General features: G+C 40.5%; 2 protein-coding genes across 4 annotated transcripts in view; one reads left to right on the top strand and one right to left on the bottom strand.

Moving 5' to 3' along the window:
* The window catches only part of USH2A (usherin), a 546,480-nt gene extending 543,276 nt beyond the window's left edge, over positions 1-3,204 (top strand). For both annotated transcript variants that reach the window (XM_060754270.2, XM_060754269.2), the window contains 2 exons: positions 250-486; positions 1,097-3,204. In XM_060754270.2, coding sequence (XP_060610253.2) covers positions 250-486; positions 1,097-1,186 — 327 coding nt within the window. In that variant the 3' untranslated portion in view covers positions 1,187-3,204. The remainder of the gene's footprint in view (positions 1-249; positions 487-1,096) is intronic.
* A 997-nt stretch (positions 3,205-4,201) lies between these two features.
* The window catches only part of KCTD3 (potassium channel tetramerization domain containing 3), a 44,115-nt gene continuing 31,232 nt past the window's right edge, over positions 4,202-17,084 (bottom strand). For both annotated transcript variants that reach the window (XM_060754271.2, XM_060754272.2), the window contains exons 16-18: positions 7,090-7,274; positions 6,723-6,861; positions 4,202-5,420 (exon numbers count right to left, since the gene is read on the bottom strand). In XM_060754271.2, the coding sequence (XP_060610254.2) occupies positions 4,853-5,420; positions 6,723-6,861; positions 7,090-7,274 (892 nt within the window). In that variant the 3' untranslated portion in view covers positions 4,202-4,852. The remainder of the gene's footprint in view (positions 5,421-6,722; positions 6,862-7,089; positions 7,275-17,084) is intronic.

The following is a 17,084-nucleotide window of genomic DNA, read 5'->3' as shown; positions in this document are numbered from 1 at the left end:
GCTGAAGAGCGTGCTAATGATCCTTACTATGTGTGTTTAATGGTGTTCTGTTATTGCCCATAAACTCTGCTGTCAAGATGGGCTACTGCAGTGTTGTGAAATTAACTCATTTGGTCATCGGCTGGGGATGGTTTATGACATGGGAGTCATTTCTCAGTCTAAACTGCAGCTTAGAGATAAGATACTTTGTTTAGTAAAATAACAACCACCACTTTCCCTAAGAGAATCTTTCTCTTTCTATATTCCTAGGGAATAGCAGACACAAAAATCCCAGGGCCAGCATCTCCTACAAGTATTCGTAGCAATCGAAGCAATCGAAGCAATCGAAGTACTTCTGTCCTTCAGGCCCCAAGCCAGATGCAGGGAACTCTTTCCCAAGGTTCCCTACATCGCAGTGTCAGCCAGCTTATTGATGTCTATGACAAAAAGTCCTTGATAGAAGATACTGTTTGGGATACCATCATTCATGGTCAAGAGAGTAGCTTGGTGAGTTCTCTGCTAGGACAGGCTGACAACCTTTCATATTAATATGCCATAAACACAGAACCCAATTGTAAGTATCAGTAAGTAAAAAATACCGATAGGAAATGTCTTTTCTTGTTATATTAGCAAACTACATCAACAGTAGCCAAATAATCCTGCTTACTATTCCTCTAGCTTACTTGTGCATGTAAAATGCTTCAATCCTATTGCTAATACTAAGATTTATTATAATTTCACAAACAAATTTAATAGATATCTGTTCTGTACTCCTAATTTTGAAATTGTATATTTCAAAAAATCATTAATATATGAATTCATTGGAAACTTCGATAAATGTACATTTTATAATTATAGCATGGATAAAAACATGGGTTGGTGAGGACATCTTTCTTCAAGAACAAAAATATTACATGATATAAGTCAAGATCCTGTACTTTCTTCTATTGTCTTTTGGTCCTTTATAAAATCTTCTGCACTATTACTCATTTTGCATCTCAAAGTGATAAAAGTAAGATGTTGATGTTGATGATTTTAGAGTAACTATATATGTATGTTCGTACATCTACGTCATATAACAACAATGCTAATTGTAGTTTCCTTTTTTCCCCCCCAGTACGTGGATGATGATGATCTCGTGAATGCTATCAAAGGCTTCAGCACTGTAACTAAAGAACATACAACATTTACTGACACTCATTTATGAATAAATTTCCACTGTTGTAGCAAATGCAAGAAGGCACTTATATTCCAAGCCATTCTGAATACATTTGCCTTATTTTGTTATTGTGATCTAATGTGCCTATTGAAACCTTACCAATATTAATGATTTCTTCAACAGCACATGCTTGACATGTGTTGGTTTTTTTAAAAAGATACCAAACAATTTCAGTGTTATGGAACAATATTTATAAAATGTATTTCTAGGAAAAGTTAATTCTATAGCAAATATATTTGTTTTGTTATTTTAAATGTGTTTTTGATAGGTGTCTATAAAATGAGCCAGAAACTTACTAAGTGTTGGAAATTGTGACCTATAGCTTACTGGTCAGCCACTGTTACTACTACAATGTGTACAAAACTCTGGTGTTCAATTTTAACCAAAACCTACTAGTTTCGAGGTTTTAAAAATTCAGCTTTCTATCCAATGTTCTGTAGTGTTTGATCAGGAGACAGGGAAGTATTAATTTAAAAAGCAATATTCCTATAAAAGGCAACATTTGGGAGCTCTTGCCTTCAATAGCAGCCACTTAGATCACAGGGAATCTTAACACAGATTATGCTAACCTCTTACAACACTTAAAATATGGGCATCATAATTTCACTGCTGTCCTAAAATGTTTTTAGATATTGAAATCTAGGTCTAAACCATAATTCTTATCAGCTTACTTATTTAGCTCTATCTTTTCAGGAAATATGCAGAAGTACTTATCTGAACCACATAGATGCTTCAATTTGACACATTAAGGGTGTGTGTAAACTGCAGAATTCATTATGTTTGACACAACTTTAGCTACCATGGCTCAATGCTGTGGAGTCATGGAAGCTGTATTTTTGTATGGTCTTTAGATTTCTCTGCCATAGAGCGGTGGTTCATCAAACTAAAGCTTTTACGATTCCCTAGCCATAGCAGTTCAAGTGGTGTCAAACAACATTAATTCTTCAGCAAAGATGCACCCTGAATTAGCACTATCAGTTATCTCAATACTATATTTGTGTGAGGATGCAGAAAGCAAAATTGAACTTTCAAATATGTGCTTTGAGACTTATGTGATAAAACTATGCTTTTCAATAGGAAGTTCTATCAAATTCACCTATTGATTACATAATCTCAGATAAGTATAATAGTACAGTAGTTTAAGGCTTTTAGTGGAACTGTTTTAAGAAGTCAGTAGTTTAGCTGTAATACACAAAGCACAAATGTTGTCTGGGGAAGTTATAGTCTGCTGATCTGTCAATGGATAATTTAACAAATAGCTTTCACCCGTCTGTAGAAGGTAGTCAACTTGTCACTATTCTGATGGACATAAGTTGAAAAGATAGAGTTGTCCCATTGCAGTTGTGTGCACATAACTTATATGACTAGAAATAAAATACTATCTTACCATTGAAAACTAAATACCAGTCATTGCCACAATCAGCAGGGAGTATTACACTGACATTTCTGTCCATGGCACATGTGCAGTTATGGTTCTGTCACAAGGACATCAGCATTTCAAGCTTGCTACAACTCAATAGTTATATGCAGTCACAAGGCTCTAGCTTGGGAAGTGTAGGTTTAGACTTCAGCTATAATAAGAAACTGTTACATGTGCTGCTGAAGATAAAGCTCTCCATACCATTAGGGCATTAAGAAGAGGGGAACCAAATGCAATTTAAGCTATAAAACAGTATGGGACTGAAACCAGTATGGATTCTACAAGTACTTTCACTACCTGATGGATAGACAACAACCTTGTGTATTTAGGATTAGATCTCTCTTTTCTAAATTTAATGGGACCTGTTTGAAGTACTAGCAGTGGCAGAAAAGAATGGACTCTTGGGCAAAGGGCAAAATTATTAAACACCAATATGTCACTTAAGAATTTAAATCCTGTTTTTATACAGTTACAGTAATAGGCAGCATAATATTTAAATATAGAATTGAATGTTTTCTGTGATTATTTGAGGAAATGTAGTATGCTAGCCAGACTGTGGGGTATTCAATAAAGGATTTTAACTTAATTTGTTTCATTTCTTGCCCTTGATTCATCTTGATCTGATATCAGTAATGCTTTGGTCTGGCTCAACTTTCCAGATATGGATGCTTGTATTGATTTAAGAAAAGTTTGAAATATTGCAATATATTACTTTAGCCTTTATGCCTCAAACATGTCTTATACCTACAGAAAACCTGTTGCTATTTACTATAGCTTTCTAGGATTTGAGCTACCTTGAGCCAAACAGTCAATATAGTTTTTAAAAGTGTCATCATTCATTGTCAAAGTAGTAATTCAACTCATTTTGCATAATTTACCAATTCTTAGTATTCACAATTCCTTTACAGTCCTTAGTTCAGGGAGCTCAGACCATGAAAGGCCCATTATTCCCAGTTACCAGGAAGCAGCTGCTGGTATCTGTTACTCTTTTATTCAGAAATCAACCGATTGATGGGGGCTGAGCTGGAATTCACTTAGCAATATAACTATAGTAACTATGCATTTCTAACTGTCCAATACTATTAGGCTTGCAAACAGAAGAAGAAGAAAAAGAAAAGTACCATACACAGACACTGCTCTCAACTTTTATTTGTATTTTAAGGTGTATAGGTCTATTTCTACCATATAACCCTAAAAAAAACCCCAACTTTCAGTATTAATATTTGCAAGATTACGCTTTGAAAGTTTTGATGAATTACAGCAACACATTAATGTTATACTATAAATAAAATAACCTGATATGGCTGATTTGAAAACTGTGCAACTATTTGCCAGATCCAATCCTTGCTGGGAAATATCCAACAAGGTCAGTAATTTTATTCATATAGTTTGGTCATCTTCTGTGAGACTGGGCTACACAGCAAATTCTGCTAGGGGCTTCACGCTGCAGATTCTGAATGTAAGCATCCATAAAGGCCTAAAATGCCAAAAGATTAAGTGTTGTTCGCAAATGTGAATGTTTTACAGGTGGGCGTGCCTAGCAATAAGTGCTTTGCATCTCATGAATAAAAGGAACACAAATATTAACTCTGTATACTTTAATATTAAAGACAAAGATATGCAAAATAATGCTTTACAGCAACCATAACCGGTAACAAGACATTTTTATATGTCAGAATTGTAGTATGATTAAATTAACAAATTGCAGCACATGATGAATGCAAAACGTATTAATGCTAGTAATGAATGTTGTGCCCCAACAGAAAAGGCAAACATAAGGTAAAGCAGCCATGCAGCCTTCTTTCCTTATTACTCCCAACACTGATACACTAAAAGTGTTAAGTGACAACTGACTGAAGACCAACAAACAGACCATTAAATATTTAGAATGAGAAGAGCCAGGAATGGAAAATAGTAAACACACAACAGAAATAACACCTACAAACAAAATGGTAGTGCATGCTAGCTTGCTTGAAATCAGAGTCTGTACCAGAACTGGACTTCATATTAATAGTTGTACAAAGTTGATACTAGTTAAGAACATTTCAAAAATGCTTCTGTTGGTTGTGCTATGAAGCCAGTTGTTTGTGTTGAATAATGCACTCCACATACTCGTATTCCACTTCAAACACGGCCCTCGGTTATAAAGTCACAGACTTACAAATGTATAAATGTAAACATTTCAGCCAGTTTAGTGTTAAAACTTGTGATATTTCTGGAATATTGATGTCCCTTTACAAGGTATAATCCTGGCAGGAAGAATCGCTTTTCTTATGCCGTGGAGAAACTGGTGTCTTTGTAGGGGATGGTGAAGCGGTACCAAGTGCTTCTGGGCCTCCTTCCACGATACTACTTGATGAAGACACCAGGTGTGGCACTTTCTTCCTTCCCAAGAATCCTCCCCCTTCAAATCCACTTTTCTTTTTATTGTCTGCTTTGACCTCAGTGTCTTCATCAGTTCCTCGTTTCTTCATCTCCGATAGATTTTCAGGTATTTTTTGAACTTCAGTGCCACTATCTATTGTTCTAGGCGATCTCACCTCAATTGGGGAGGTTGAAACCTTTTTCTCACTTAGGTTTTCACTTATCCTCTTCACTTCCATCTGTACAGGACTCTGGTTGCCATTCTGAGGAACAGCTTTGTCTATCATAGTTTTGCTCAAATTAAAGGCCTGAATTTCCCTGTAACTATGAAAGCTTTCTGTCCTTCGTGCCCTGGCTAACAAAGGGCTTTCTCTATATGGTCGTATGGCACCGTATGTGGCAGTTTCATGGATTGTTTCCCGGTGCTGCAACTGGAGGCTGAAAACATTTTAAACATTAGGAATGGTATTAAATGCAGTCAAACAAAAAAGATCTGAAATGCTAAAAACTTGAGTTATTTCTAATAAGGCAAAAAAACAAAACAAAACAACAACCCTCTGATCTTATATGCCTTCTGATGGAAAGATGAGGTATAAATGGAATAAATAGATAAATGTTACAGATCTTTACATTTACATTGAACAGCCATTAATATTTTAAAATCTTCAATGCAAGAAGGAATCATCTGTCTAGAAGGCATGCATTTTACACACTTCACATAGCAACTTGCAACTATTTATTTGCAGTTAAAGTACAAAAAATGGTGGAATTCTATTAGATAAACGCATAGGCTTAAGCCTGTGCATGTCCCTTTAAGATCACTAGTTCCTCCTTCTCACAACCAACTACCACAACATACAGCCTAATTGTCAGTTGATGGTGCACACCCTACTTAGTCATGCAAGGGGGAAGAGGGGCATTCAATATACCGGCCTAATTTAAGTATGGGGTATTGCTGTGGCTAGAAAAGTCTAGGTATATGTTTTCTTTGTGCGTTTGGCTCAAATTCAAACCCCCAGCTGTGGAGTGAGCATATATTGAAATGAACAGATAGAGGCAAGAGTGGATACTTAAGAATGGATGCTTATGCTTCTCCAATCAAATGTCAAATCTTGGTCAGTGTTTGGCATCTGTGGGATGCATTCTAATTTAAGGCTAGTACAAAAATAAAGCTTTGCCAGTATATTTACATTAAAAATCCAAGGAAGAGAATGGTAGTTTAACAAATGTCTCCTGGTTCTCCCTTAGAATCATAGAGTTGGAAGAGACCTCATGCACCATCCAGTCCAACCCTCTGCCAAGAAACAAGAAAATCACATTTAAAGCATCCCCAACAGATTCAGCCTCTGTTTAAAGGCCTCCAAAGGAGCCTGCGCCACAGCCTGGGGCAGAGAGTTCTACTGCTGAACAGCTCTCACAGTTAGGAAGTTCTTCCTCATGTTCAGGTAGAATCTCCTTTCCTCTACGTATCCCCTAATCAATGGCCTTTTGCAAGGGAGGCAGTAGAGCTGACTCTGGTGCCATCTAGTTCTATTCTGCAGCCTGAAGGAAACATTTGTGAAAGGAAATTCTGGTATAACTCTGGCTATATTATCATAAAGTCACCAAGAGTATTCCAGCAATAAAATATCATTCTGAGAGCCTTGCCTGAAAATGTTAAAACTTAAGATAAAAGAATGAAAATATGGAGTTATGAACCAATGTATACTTGCACACATAGTATTCATACAAAGGTGTTACCTAGAATTTGATTCACGCAGTCGACTTTGCTGCACCACTGAAGTGGCTGGGCTGATGTTGGGAGTTGCACAGCGAGATGTGCTTAGATCACACTGATCTAAAAGCTTAAGCAATTCTTCTTCAGTAGGACCTCCCACATCTTTAAGAAAGAAATAACAATCAGAGTATTAAAAGGGAACATACCAATGTACTTTAAGTCCAAGAGTTACAACTGACCACATTACATAGTCCAGACAGAATAACATTTGGCTTTAAACTATAGGATTAAATTTAAAAAAATTAACATATAAGAGACAGAGGACATAGTATAGAATGGAAAACAGTATTTTGAGCGTTCTGAGGGTGTTTACTATATCAACACAACTACCTTTTTCTTCACTTTTATTAACCATATCCATTGCTGTGGTCAGGTCCCACATCTGAATACTGCCATTCACATGCCCTGTGAAGAGGTAGCGTCGGGGCCTTGAGCCCATCCTACTAGATCCTTCACATTCACGTACAGTGAATGCTGAAATTGTAGTACAGTCAACCGCCTGAATTTCACATATCCTGTATGAAATAAGAATAATTGCACATTAGTCACTGATTTCAAAAACAGCCTTAATTAATATTCTTCATATAGTAAAATATTGCATATTGATATTAAATCAGATAATACAATAATAACATTTAGTTTTGATAAAGACTATCAATGTGGCACAGGTACTTAGTATTTCCCTTTCAAATTCATTTAATTTAGTGATCTGAAGAACATGCCACAGACAGTAGATTCTTTAAGATACTTTTGTTTTTTCCTTATCCAAACAGACAAGGCTTTCAAGTTTTGTATGTAAACTAAGAATTGGATGAAGTCCCTGTGGTAATTCTGTAAGAGCCCAAGTTCATGAAACTCAGTGAGCCAAAGAAAGAAAACCATTTCAATGTATCCATAGGACAATATACTGTGTCCATCCTATACTGTTGCAGCATGCCTTAAAGTGGTTTCAACTAATAGCAACCCTAAGGTTCCCCTATAATGGGCAAGATTCACCTTTCTCTGAGCCCGACAGAGCATGATCTGCTTAAAGTGACCTCTTAGGTTTCAATGGCAGGGCAGGAATTTTAATCCTCAACTCCAATCGTAATCCAATGCTCAAACCACTACACCACGGTGACTCTCTTACACTCTTCTATTCCCAAAACATTTAAAGAACAAAATAAAGAGACAGAATTGTTGTGGTGCTTTCATTCATTTTATACCTTCAACTATATTGGAAATTCCATAACCGATTGGAAGTAAGTGCACCATAACCTTACTGAAAAGGTAAAAATGATGTCACATCCGTTTTGCAAATGTGAATCTCCATGAACATGTGGAGACCATACTTTGAAAACCACTATTCAAGAAAAGCATTACATTGTTAGAAGTCAACTCTTTGAACAAGTGATATTCATAAGCATTCACGTAATGGCAAACAAGTAACTCAGCTGTTAAACTGAAGAAACATGTCTTTAAACTGCCAAGGATAAAGACATGCCACTACAAAAATATATTTGGTTAGCAAAGGATGGTTGTTTCTTTGAAGCTGAAATTTGCAATTGCCCTAAAGATATACACTCCCTTGAAACCTCTTAGTTTAAAATATGCACTCAGAGATAAAAGAACCCCCAAAAGTCTTCTTTGAAAAATAATGTATCTTGTTTACTCATAAACAACTTGAGTTAATTCACCATGCAGGCACATTTCTTATTAAGGTTCAGTTACAGATAAGATGTAGTTTCTTCCCTGTGTTGAGTACACATCATTTTTAAATCAATGGTCCATAGTCTTTAAGTATAGCTGTACTCACTGAAGTCCGTTAAGTCATACTTCTCCACTAAAGTCTCTAATGTTCGAACAGCAACCATGCATCTACCTCCAGTGAGGTGTAAAGCAGATACTGAATACAAAATGGAATCCTGAGTCTGAACATGTTCAGTACAATCACATCTCTATAACCCCTCCCACACCAAAGAGGTAAACCAAACTGGCAAATCAACATACACAAAGAATACAGGTTAGCAAACATATATATTAACAAATCAATAGTGAAAGGCTTGGGAGGTTGCAAACTAGAATTTCAAATAAATCAACAGGACTCCAATCCTGTTGTAGTTCTTCCCTAACTACTGCAGGAAGCCTTGAGAGAGACTCAAAGGGGCAAGAATCTGATCTGTATAAAATGATAGTGCAGCTGACTATTTATTTATTTATTTGCTATACTTGTATACCGCCGTTTCTCAGCCTAGCCGGCGACTCAACGCGGTTTACAACAACTTATAACAAACAACAGTATACAGTTTAAAAACATAAAAACATAATCCACAATACATATATCAATAAACAATGCAATTCATCTCTTGACTAAATCATGAGCAATTTAATTGTTTTACTGTTTGAACAGCAGGATAACCAGGAACTCAATATGCAAGCAAAGGTCCTTTTTTCCCTATCCCAATTGTGGGTGAGTAGTAATAGAATTCTCCATTTCGATGCCAGAATACTTTTTACTCCACCAGCATTTTGCTGGATCTCAGCCAAAGTGTTCTCTTAATTATCTCATCCACAACATATTCTAAAAAGAAACGTATTATACAGCCTTATGTGACAAAGTCCAGGACAATGGAAGCTTAGTAATGGGTCCATATTTTTTAAGGAACAGTTAATTGTCTCACAGAAGCTCAGAAGGAGATGCTTAAGAAAAGATGTGTACCATCTGAATGCACCCACTGCAAACTGCTACCATGGGAACAGATTACTAACACAATTATTTTCCAGGACAAAATGGGTATACGTGAATTCAGATTTAATTAACATGTAGAAGGTGCAGGTTGATTAAACTATGCCTGCAGTAATCAAAGAGGAGAAGGAGAACAGAAAGAGTTCAAAGTTCAACAAGCTTTGAGTTATTACGTTAAGGTTTGCCCTAATACAACACCAATTTTAATAAACATGTGGCAGTTTCTTCCTGTGCATGTAAAGAACATTAAATCATAGTGATTTATAACATTTATTGGGATGATAATTTGGCCTCCAACCATATTACAGGCTTCTAATGTTATTTGCTTAAAAACCAACAAGCTGTCAAAGTGATAATCTAGGTGCTTGGAAAATGTACTCTTGATTAATTTCTCTAACAGTTGCCTATGATTGTACGTAATGAACTTTGATGCAAAGAAGATTGATTCTCTTAAAGACTTTTATTCATTACAAGATTAAGCAGGAAGAAACAAGAGGCGGTGTGTTGTAGAATCAGTGTGCTGCTGAACCGCTATTAGCATCCATAGTTGCACTAGAAGTTTCAATTTTAGAACAGTGCTATTTTCTTTAAGTAGTGCCCAGGGCTTTCAAAAACACTTTAGCTGCTGTTTCCACATCTTTGGATTTCATTTACTTTTAAATGGCCAGGCAACATATCATATTTTTTAATGAAAGGTAGCAATACACACTAGCATATGGGACGAACAGAAGAGAGCTCTAAAATAAGGGATATAATTAAATGGCCATTAAAAAAGTGAAAGTTAAAAGCAATCCTGCCTGTAGGTAAACTATGGTTGTAAAATACAAATTTTACTATTATGAGATAAGCCAAGACTCAAATTGATTCTTTGTCCTTCTATATCCTTGCTTCCAGATTCTCAAATACTTAAATGTTTAGTTCTCTGCAACATTTTAGACAGGCAAGCATATGTAAAGGTCACACAACATCACAACTCTAGGCTCCAAAAATTAGAGTACCATGACAGCCATCCATTTTACCTCAACAAATGACAAGAAACTATTGGCTGAAGGGAAAAGGCAAAATGAAGAAAACATTTGGGAATTATATTCAGAATCTAGAGGTGATAAATATTATTATCCAATTACCCAAGCTTTTGATATGTATGTTTAGTAACAGAACAAATAATCTATGGCGATATCCTTGTCTGACAAGACTTATACTCTAGAATGTCTTTAAACAATACAATATTTATTTATTTGTTTGTTTGTTTATATCTTGCTTTATCTCTCCATATGGACTCAAAGCGGCTCACAATCAAAAACATTACTACTTAAAATAAACAAATATACAATAATAAAACAGGATATCATTATATGTTATTATATATTATCACTAGTAATTATATTTAATATATTAGTATTATATTGTATATATTATCAATATTATATGTATATACAATATATTATATTTAGCATAGCACAATTAGTATTATATATTACTATATTGTACTATACCACTATACTGCAATATTATTAGTAATATTATATGTAACATATAATATACAATTATTATATTATTATATATTATTATATTGTACTATATCAGTATATGAAAGGTTGCTTACCTGTAACCGTAGTTTCCCTAGTGGTATGCTGTGAATGCGCACTAATGGTATCTCTCTGCGCATGCGCAGCTTAGCTCGGACTTTTACAGTTAAAATTCAAAAAAGGACGGCGGTTGGCCCCGCGCACACTCCCCTGATAGCATAAATAGCCCGCGGAAGGCTAACCGCCTCAGTTCTCTTCGGCCGCAAAATCACTGCTCAAAGAGGAGGCATGACAAACTGCGGGGAGGATGGGCGGGGCCGTGCGGATTCACAGCATACCACTAGGGAAACTACGGTTACAGGTAAGCAACCTTTCATTTTCCCTGCGTGGCTATGCTGTGAATGCGCACTAATGGTAGTAGACTAGCAAGCTACTCACCGTGGCTGGTGGGCGTCATGCCACCGCAGAAAAAAGCACAGCTCGACCGAAGGAAGCATCCTTCTTCGATGTCAAATCCAGCTTGTAATGTGTCACAAAAGTCATCGGTGTAGACCACGTGGCTGCACGACAGATCGCTTCCAATGGCACACCTTTCATAAAAGCCGCCGACGCAGATTGTGCTCTTGTCGAATGGCCTTTGACCCCAAGCGGGAGTTCCCGTCCCGATCTCTGGTACGCCAACTTGATAACTGATACAAGCCAAGCCGACAAACGCTGAGAGGATATGGGAAGCCCCAAGGAGTCTTGACGATATTTTATGAACAGTCTCGTAGTCTTTCTTATGTCTTTAGTTCGATCAATGTAAAAGGCAATGGCCCTACGGACATCTAACAGATGGAGCCTTCGTTCTAGTGATGTGGAAGGTTCCTGGAAGAAGGCTGGTAGCACAAGTTCTTGAGACATGTGGAAGTTTGATGTTACTTTGGGTAGGAAAGAGATGTCTGTGCGGAGCACCACTTTATCTTTATGGATACGGAGATAAGGTGGGTCTACCCTCAGTGCACACAGCTCGCTCACCCTTCTTGCTGATGTGATTGCAACCAGGAAGGAGACTTTCCATGTCAAGTAGGACATGTGGCACGTAGCCATCGGTTCATAAGGAGGGCCCTGAAGGGACTCCAACACTAATTCCAAACACCACGACGGAGCTACTGGGGTAACAGCTGGTCTCTTGTTCCCCATCCCTTTTAGGAAAAGCTTGACATAATAGTCTGTAAAAAGTGATGGATGTCCCTGTTTTCTCCTATGCCACGATAACGCAGCCAGGTAGCACTTAACCGACGATAAAGTATATCCTGAGTCCATTAAAGTACCAAGGAACTCTAACACCTCTGTAATTGGTGCTGTAACTGGATCTTTCCCTCTCGAAGTTACAAAGTCCATGAAGCGCTTCACCTTGTATGTATAAGAGCGCCTGGTGGAGGGTTTATGTGCTGCATCCAAGACTTCCCGAACTGTCGCAGACAGGTTGTCGGTTAGTCCCTGAGCAGTAATCTCCAAGCTGTCAGTTTCAATGTGTGGACATCGGGATAGAACACTTTGCCGTTTTGTGTCGTCAGGAGGTCCGCTCTGGTTGGCAGACGTCTGTACGCTCCCTGTGACATCTCCAGAAGAGCCGCAAACCACGGTTGCCGGGGCCACCATGGCGCGATCAAAATGCATTTGCTCCTGTCTCGTCGTAGCTTCGTGATTACTTTGAGTAACAGGGGGAACGGGGGAAATGCATATAGGTAACCCTTTGCCCACCCCAGAAGAAAGGCGTCCCCCAGACATCCCTGATTGTAATTTGGGTGCCTGCGAGCACAATATTGGGGACACTTCGCGTTCTCCTTGGACGCGAAGAGATCTAATTCTGGAGTCCCCCATGCATGGAAAATGAGGTCCAGTTCCTCCTGATTGAGGGACCATTCGTGGGTAGATAGAGGAGACCTGCTGAGCACATCTGCCAGTACATTCTCCTCCCCTGGCAAATGAACCGCTACTAGATGGATGCCCCTGGCTATACACCAGTCCCAAATGTGTAATGTCTGGATCAACAGTGGGTGTGACCTGGTTCCCCCCTGCTTGTTTATGTAAAACATAGTCGTAGTGTTGTCTGTTATCACCTGCACTACCTGACCTAACAGTGCTTGCTCGAAAGACTTCAGGGCCTTCTCCACTGCCTTTAGCTCTAACACATTGATATGGTGCACGGCTTCTTCGGGGGACCATATACCCTGGGCTGTGAGTCCCTCGAAATGCGCCCCCCAACCATGCATGGAGGAATCTGTTGTAATGATCCTTGATGGCTCGGGAAGTTGGAAGGGGTGGCCTGCCAAAACATTTGAAGGGTCTGTCCACCAATCGAGGGATTGTTTTACCATAGAGGGCATGTCCAACTTTGCATAGGGCTTGTCTACTCCACCCATGTGGGCTGACAGAAACCAAGTCTGCAGCGGCCTGAGACGGAGCCTGGCATACGGCGTGACGGTAGTCATCGAGGCCATATGGCCGAGCAGCGTCTGAACTTCCTTCACCGACACCCGATTCGCCCGAACAACCTTTACTATTAGGGCTTGTAGAGCCGCAAAGCGGTCCTCCGGCAAAAAGGCCCGTTGGCGCTCTGAATCCAGCACTGCTCCGATGAACTGGATTCTGCGGCTCGGCAGCAGGTGCGATTTCTCTGCATTGACAACCAGACCTAGGGACTGGAGAAGAGAGAGTGTGGTTTCGATGTGCATTCTCAGTCCCTCACAAGTATTTCCCACTAATAGCCAGTCGTCTATGTACGGGTAAATGGCCACGCCCTGAGTTCGAAGGTAAGCTGCAATAACAGCCATACACTTCGTGAAAACCCTTGGGGCCGTTGTCAAACCAAATGGAAGAACGTTGAAACAGAAAGCCCGCTTACCAACCATAAAGGAAAGGTATTTCCTGTGGTGTTCTGCCATTGATATGTGGAAATAAGCATCCTTTAAATCTATGGTAGCGAACCAGGCATTTTTATTAAGCAGTGGCAGAATCAATGACAAAGACACCATGCGAAACCTTTGTGAAAAAATAAACTTGTTAACTTCCCTCAAATCCAGAATAGGCCGCAGGCCCCCTCCCCGTTTTTTAATCAAGAAATACCTAGAGAAAAAACAACTTGGGATATCACTAGGGTCAATTGGGGATATAGCCCCTTTCTCCAACAACTTCGTAACTTCCTCCAGCAAGGGAGGAGACTCCGGTGTGGACTTTACATTGCCCAACGGGGGCAAGGTTACAAACTCCATTGCATAACCTTCACTAATAACCCGGAGAACCCACTTATCAGTGGTTATCGAACTCCAAACATGACTAAACGGTCTTAACCTGTCAAAAAACATAACTGGTTGTGGGGGGGGCGAGGTCAAGGGAACTTCTGATCTAGGCACAATTGATTCTTTTTGAATTCTGACTACAAGGGGAACATCAAAGACGACGCTTCTGATTCCCTCCGGTCCTTGCCTTGCTGTTATAAGGCTGATACCTAGCCTTAGCATTATAGTTCAGCCTTCTATTGGGTTGGAATTTATTGTTTGAAGGCTTAAAACCAGTACTATTTGAATAACCACCAAAGTAACCTTTACGATAAGCGCCTGTTGGCTGCTGCCAACGCTGCCTCTGCTGATATCCCGGTTGCCATGGGGTGTCATATTTGGCTGCCTGCAGAACCTCCCTGGAATGTTTTATCTTCTCATCTGTAGAGGGGTCAAACAGGCCCTCCTCTGTCATTGGTAGGTCCTCGGCCAAGGAGCGGCTGTCCTCAGATAAGGAGGAGGCCCGGAGCCAGGCATGACGTCGAATAGCCGTTGCAGTGGCCAACAGTTTGCCGGCTGATTCCGCCATATGCTTTCCTACATCCTTTTGAAATTTTGAGAGGGGTATAGCCTCATTCACAAACGCCCGAGGTAACCGTCTCTCTTCCAATGGTAACTTATCAACATATGGAGCCATTTGGTTCCACAAAAAACTTTGGTAACCACTAAGGTAAGTAATATAGTGTGCAATTCTAGTGAACAACCCCGCTGCTACGTGGACCTTTTTCCCTAAGGAGTCTACTTTCCTGCCTTCCTTATCAGGTGGGGAGACTGTATACTTCTTAGGTTTCTTAGACTTAGCTGCCTCCGCCACCACTGTGTTGGGGGCTGAGGGGCGAGCTATCCATTTGGCTGCTGACAAGTCAACCTTATAAAGAATGTCTACCCTTCTAGGGATGGCGGGGACAATGGAAGGGGGAACATCAGGGATTTTTGTCAGTTTCAGCAGATAAGGCAACGTTGGGAGCACTGAGGACGATGGGTTGTCCTGCTCCTCTGACGGAAACATCGGGTCATCGACTGCTGCTGATGACTTCGGGATGACAATGTCCAAGGCAGTTATCATTCTTCCTATTAACTGCATGAACTTATTGTAGTCATCAGACCGGGGAAGTGGATGATCCATGTCCTTCTCCCCTTTTGACACCTCCTCAGCTTCCTCTGAAGCATCTGAGTCAACAATGTCTGTATTAAAATCGCCAGCATGAGCACGCTCCATCATGTCCATATGGGCAGGTTGTGTGTCCCTTGGCTGGTGCCTCCAGGCCTTATTCACAGGAAACAAAGCTTGATCTGGCGCGCTGGTCTCCTTATCCAGCCCAGACTGCCTGCTGGGTCTATGAGCCCTGGGGGATGGTTGGACGTCTTCCCCGCAGTACACAATACCTCCGTTGGGAGTTACTCTGTAGATCCCTGCTTGGGGGGGGGGTACTCATACCTCCCCCTTTGCTCCCTATAATGGGAAGATCTTGACGAAGCCACAGAAAAAGCTCTCTCCAGGCGTGCACGTCGACGCTTCCGTACTGAACAAGAAGAGTCCGAACACGTCGACGCAGAGTCACTTGAAGATGACCTCTCCCTGCGCGCACGTCTTACATTGCCTGCGCGCGATGGTGCGCGAGAGCGGCGCCGAGCCGCGCCATTCTGGGCATTCCCTGCTGCTGCCGATGCCGACGGGCCGGCTGGGGAAGCCCTGCACAGCTCCTCCTCTCTCTCGCCCGAAAGGGAAGGGGGCGGTCCCGGTGCCGAGAGCATCGGCATCGGAGGCGTGGTTTCAGACCTCTGTAATGCCTCCTGCGCACGCGCGAGGCGTGGCTTCGCCGCTGCCGCTTCCCCTTCTGCTTGCGAAGCACGCTCGCGGCGTGGCTCGGCTGGCAGCAGTTCGGGCCTGGCTTCCAGCACGGCTGAGGAGGACTCCTTCTCCTTTTCGGCCAATTGAGCCAGCCACGCTGCTCCTTTAGAGGGCCCAGTAGTTTTCTTAACTACAGGGGCAGATGGCTTCGCTGGCTCGACATGTTTCGTCTTCTTGGACTTCTTCAAGGTCTTTAAGGGTAAGCCTTGCACAGACGGAGTCTTGTCGCCATTTTGACGATCCTCTGCAGGAGGAAGTAGAGCGCGCTCGTAAAGAGCCGCTTTCAGTCTTATTTGCCTATTTTTACGTGTCTGGGGAGTAAACGCCTGGCAAATGGCACAACTTTGCGCCAGATGCCCCTCACCCAGACACGCAATGCATAAGGTATGAGAGTCATTATCCGGGATATTCGAAGGGCAAGCAGTACATCGCTTAAAACCCTTAGTTTGAGACATTTTCCTCAAAAACTCCCGGACAAAGCCTCAATGAAGCAAAAAAGTTTTTCTTCGAAACCGAGCTGTTTGCGTCTAGCGCGGATGAAGAGAACTGAGGCGGTTAGCCTTCCGCGGGCTATTTATGCTATCAGGGGAGTGTGCGCGGGGCCAACCGCCGTCCTTTTTTGAATTTTAACTGTAAAAGTCCGAGCTAAGCTGCGCATGCGCAGAGAGATACCATTAGTGCGCATTCACAGCATAGCCACGCAGGGAAAACCACTATATATATATATACACACACACACACACACTAGAAGTATATTATACTATTACCATTATATAATATATTGTACTATATAATAAGTTGTAGTATATATAATATATAACATAGAATATATTATATTACATTATTCCTGTCATAGATAATATATTAGTATTATTACATTACAATGTTATTATTTC

This window comes from Anolis sagrei, chromosome 1 (genome assembly GCF_037176765.1).
Source record: "Anolis sagrei isolate rAnoSag1 chromosome 1, rAnoSag1.mat, whole genome shotgun sequence".
NCBI lineage: Eukaryota > Metazoa > Chordata > Lepidosauria > Squamata > Dactyloidae > Anolis > Anolis sagrei.
The sequence above is the reverse complement of the archived record's forward strand: the minus strand, read 5'-3'. Positions and strand labels throughout refer to the sequence as shown.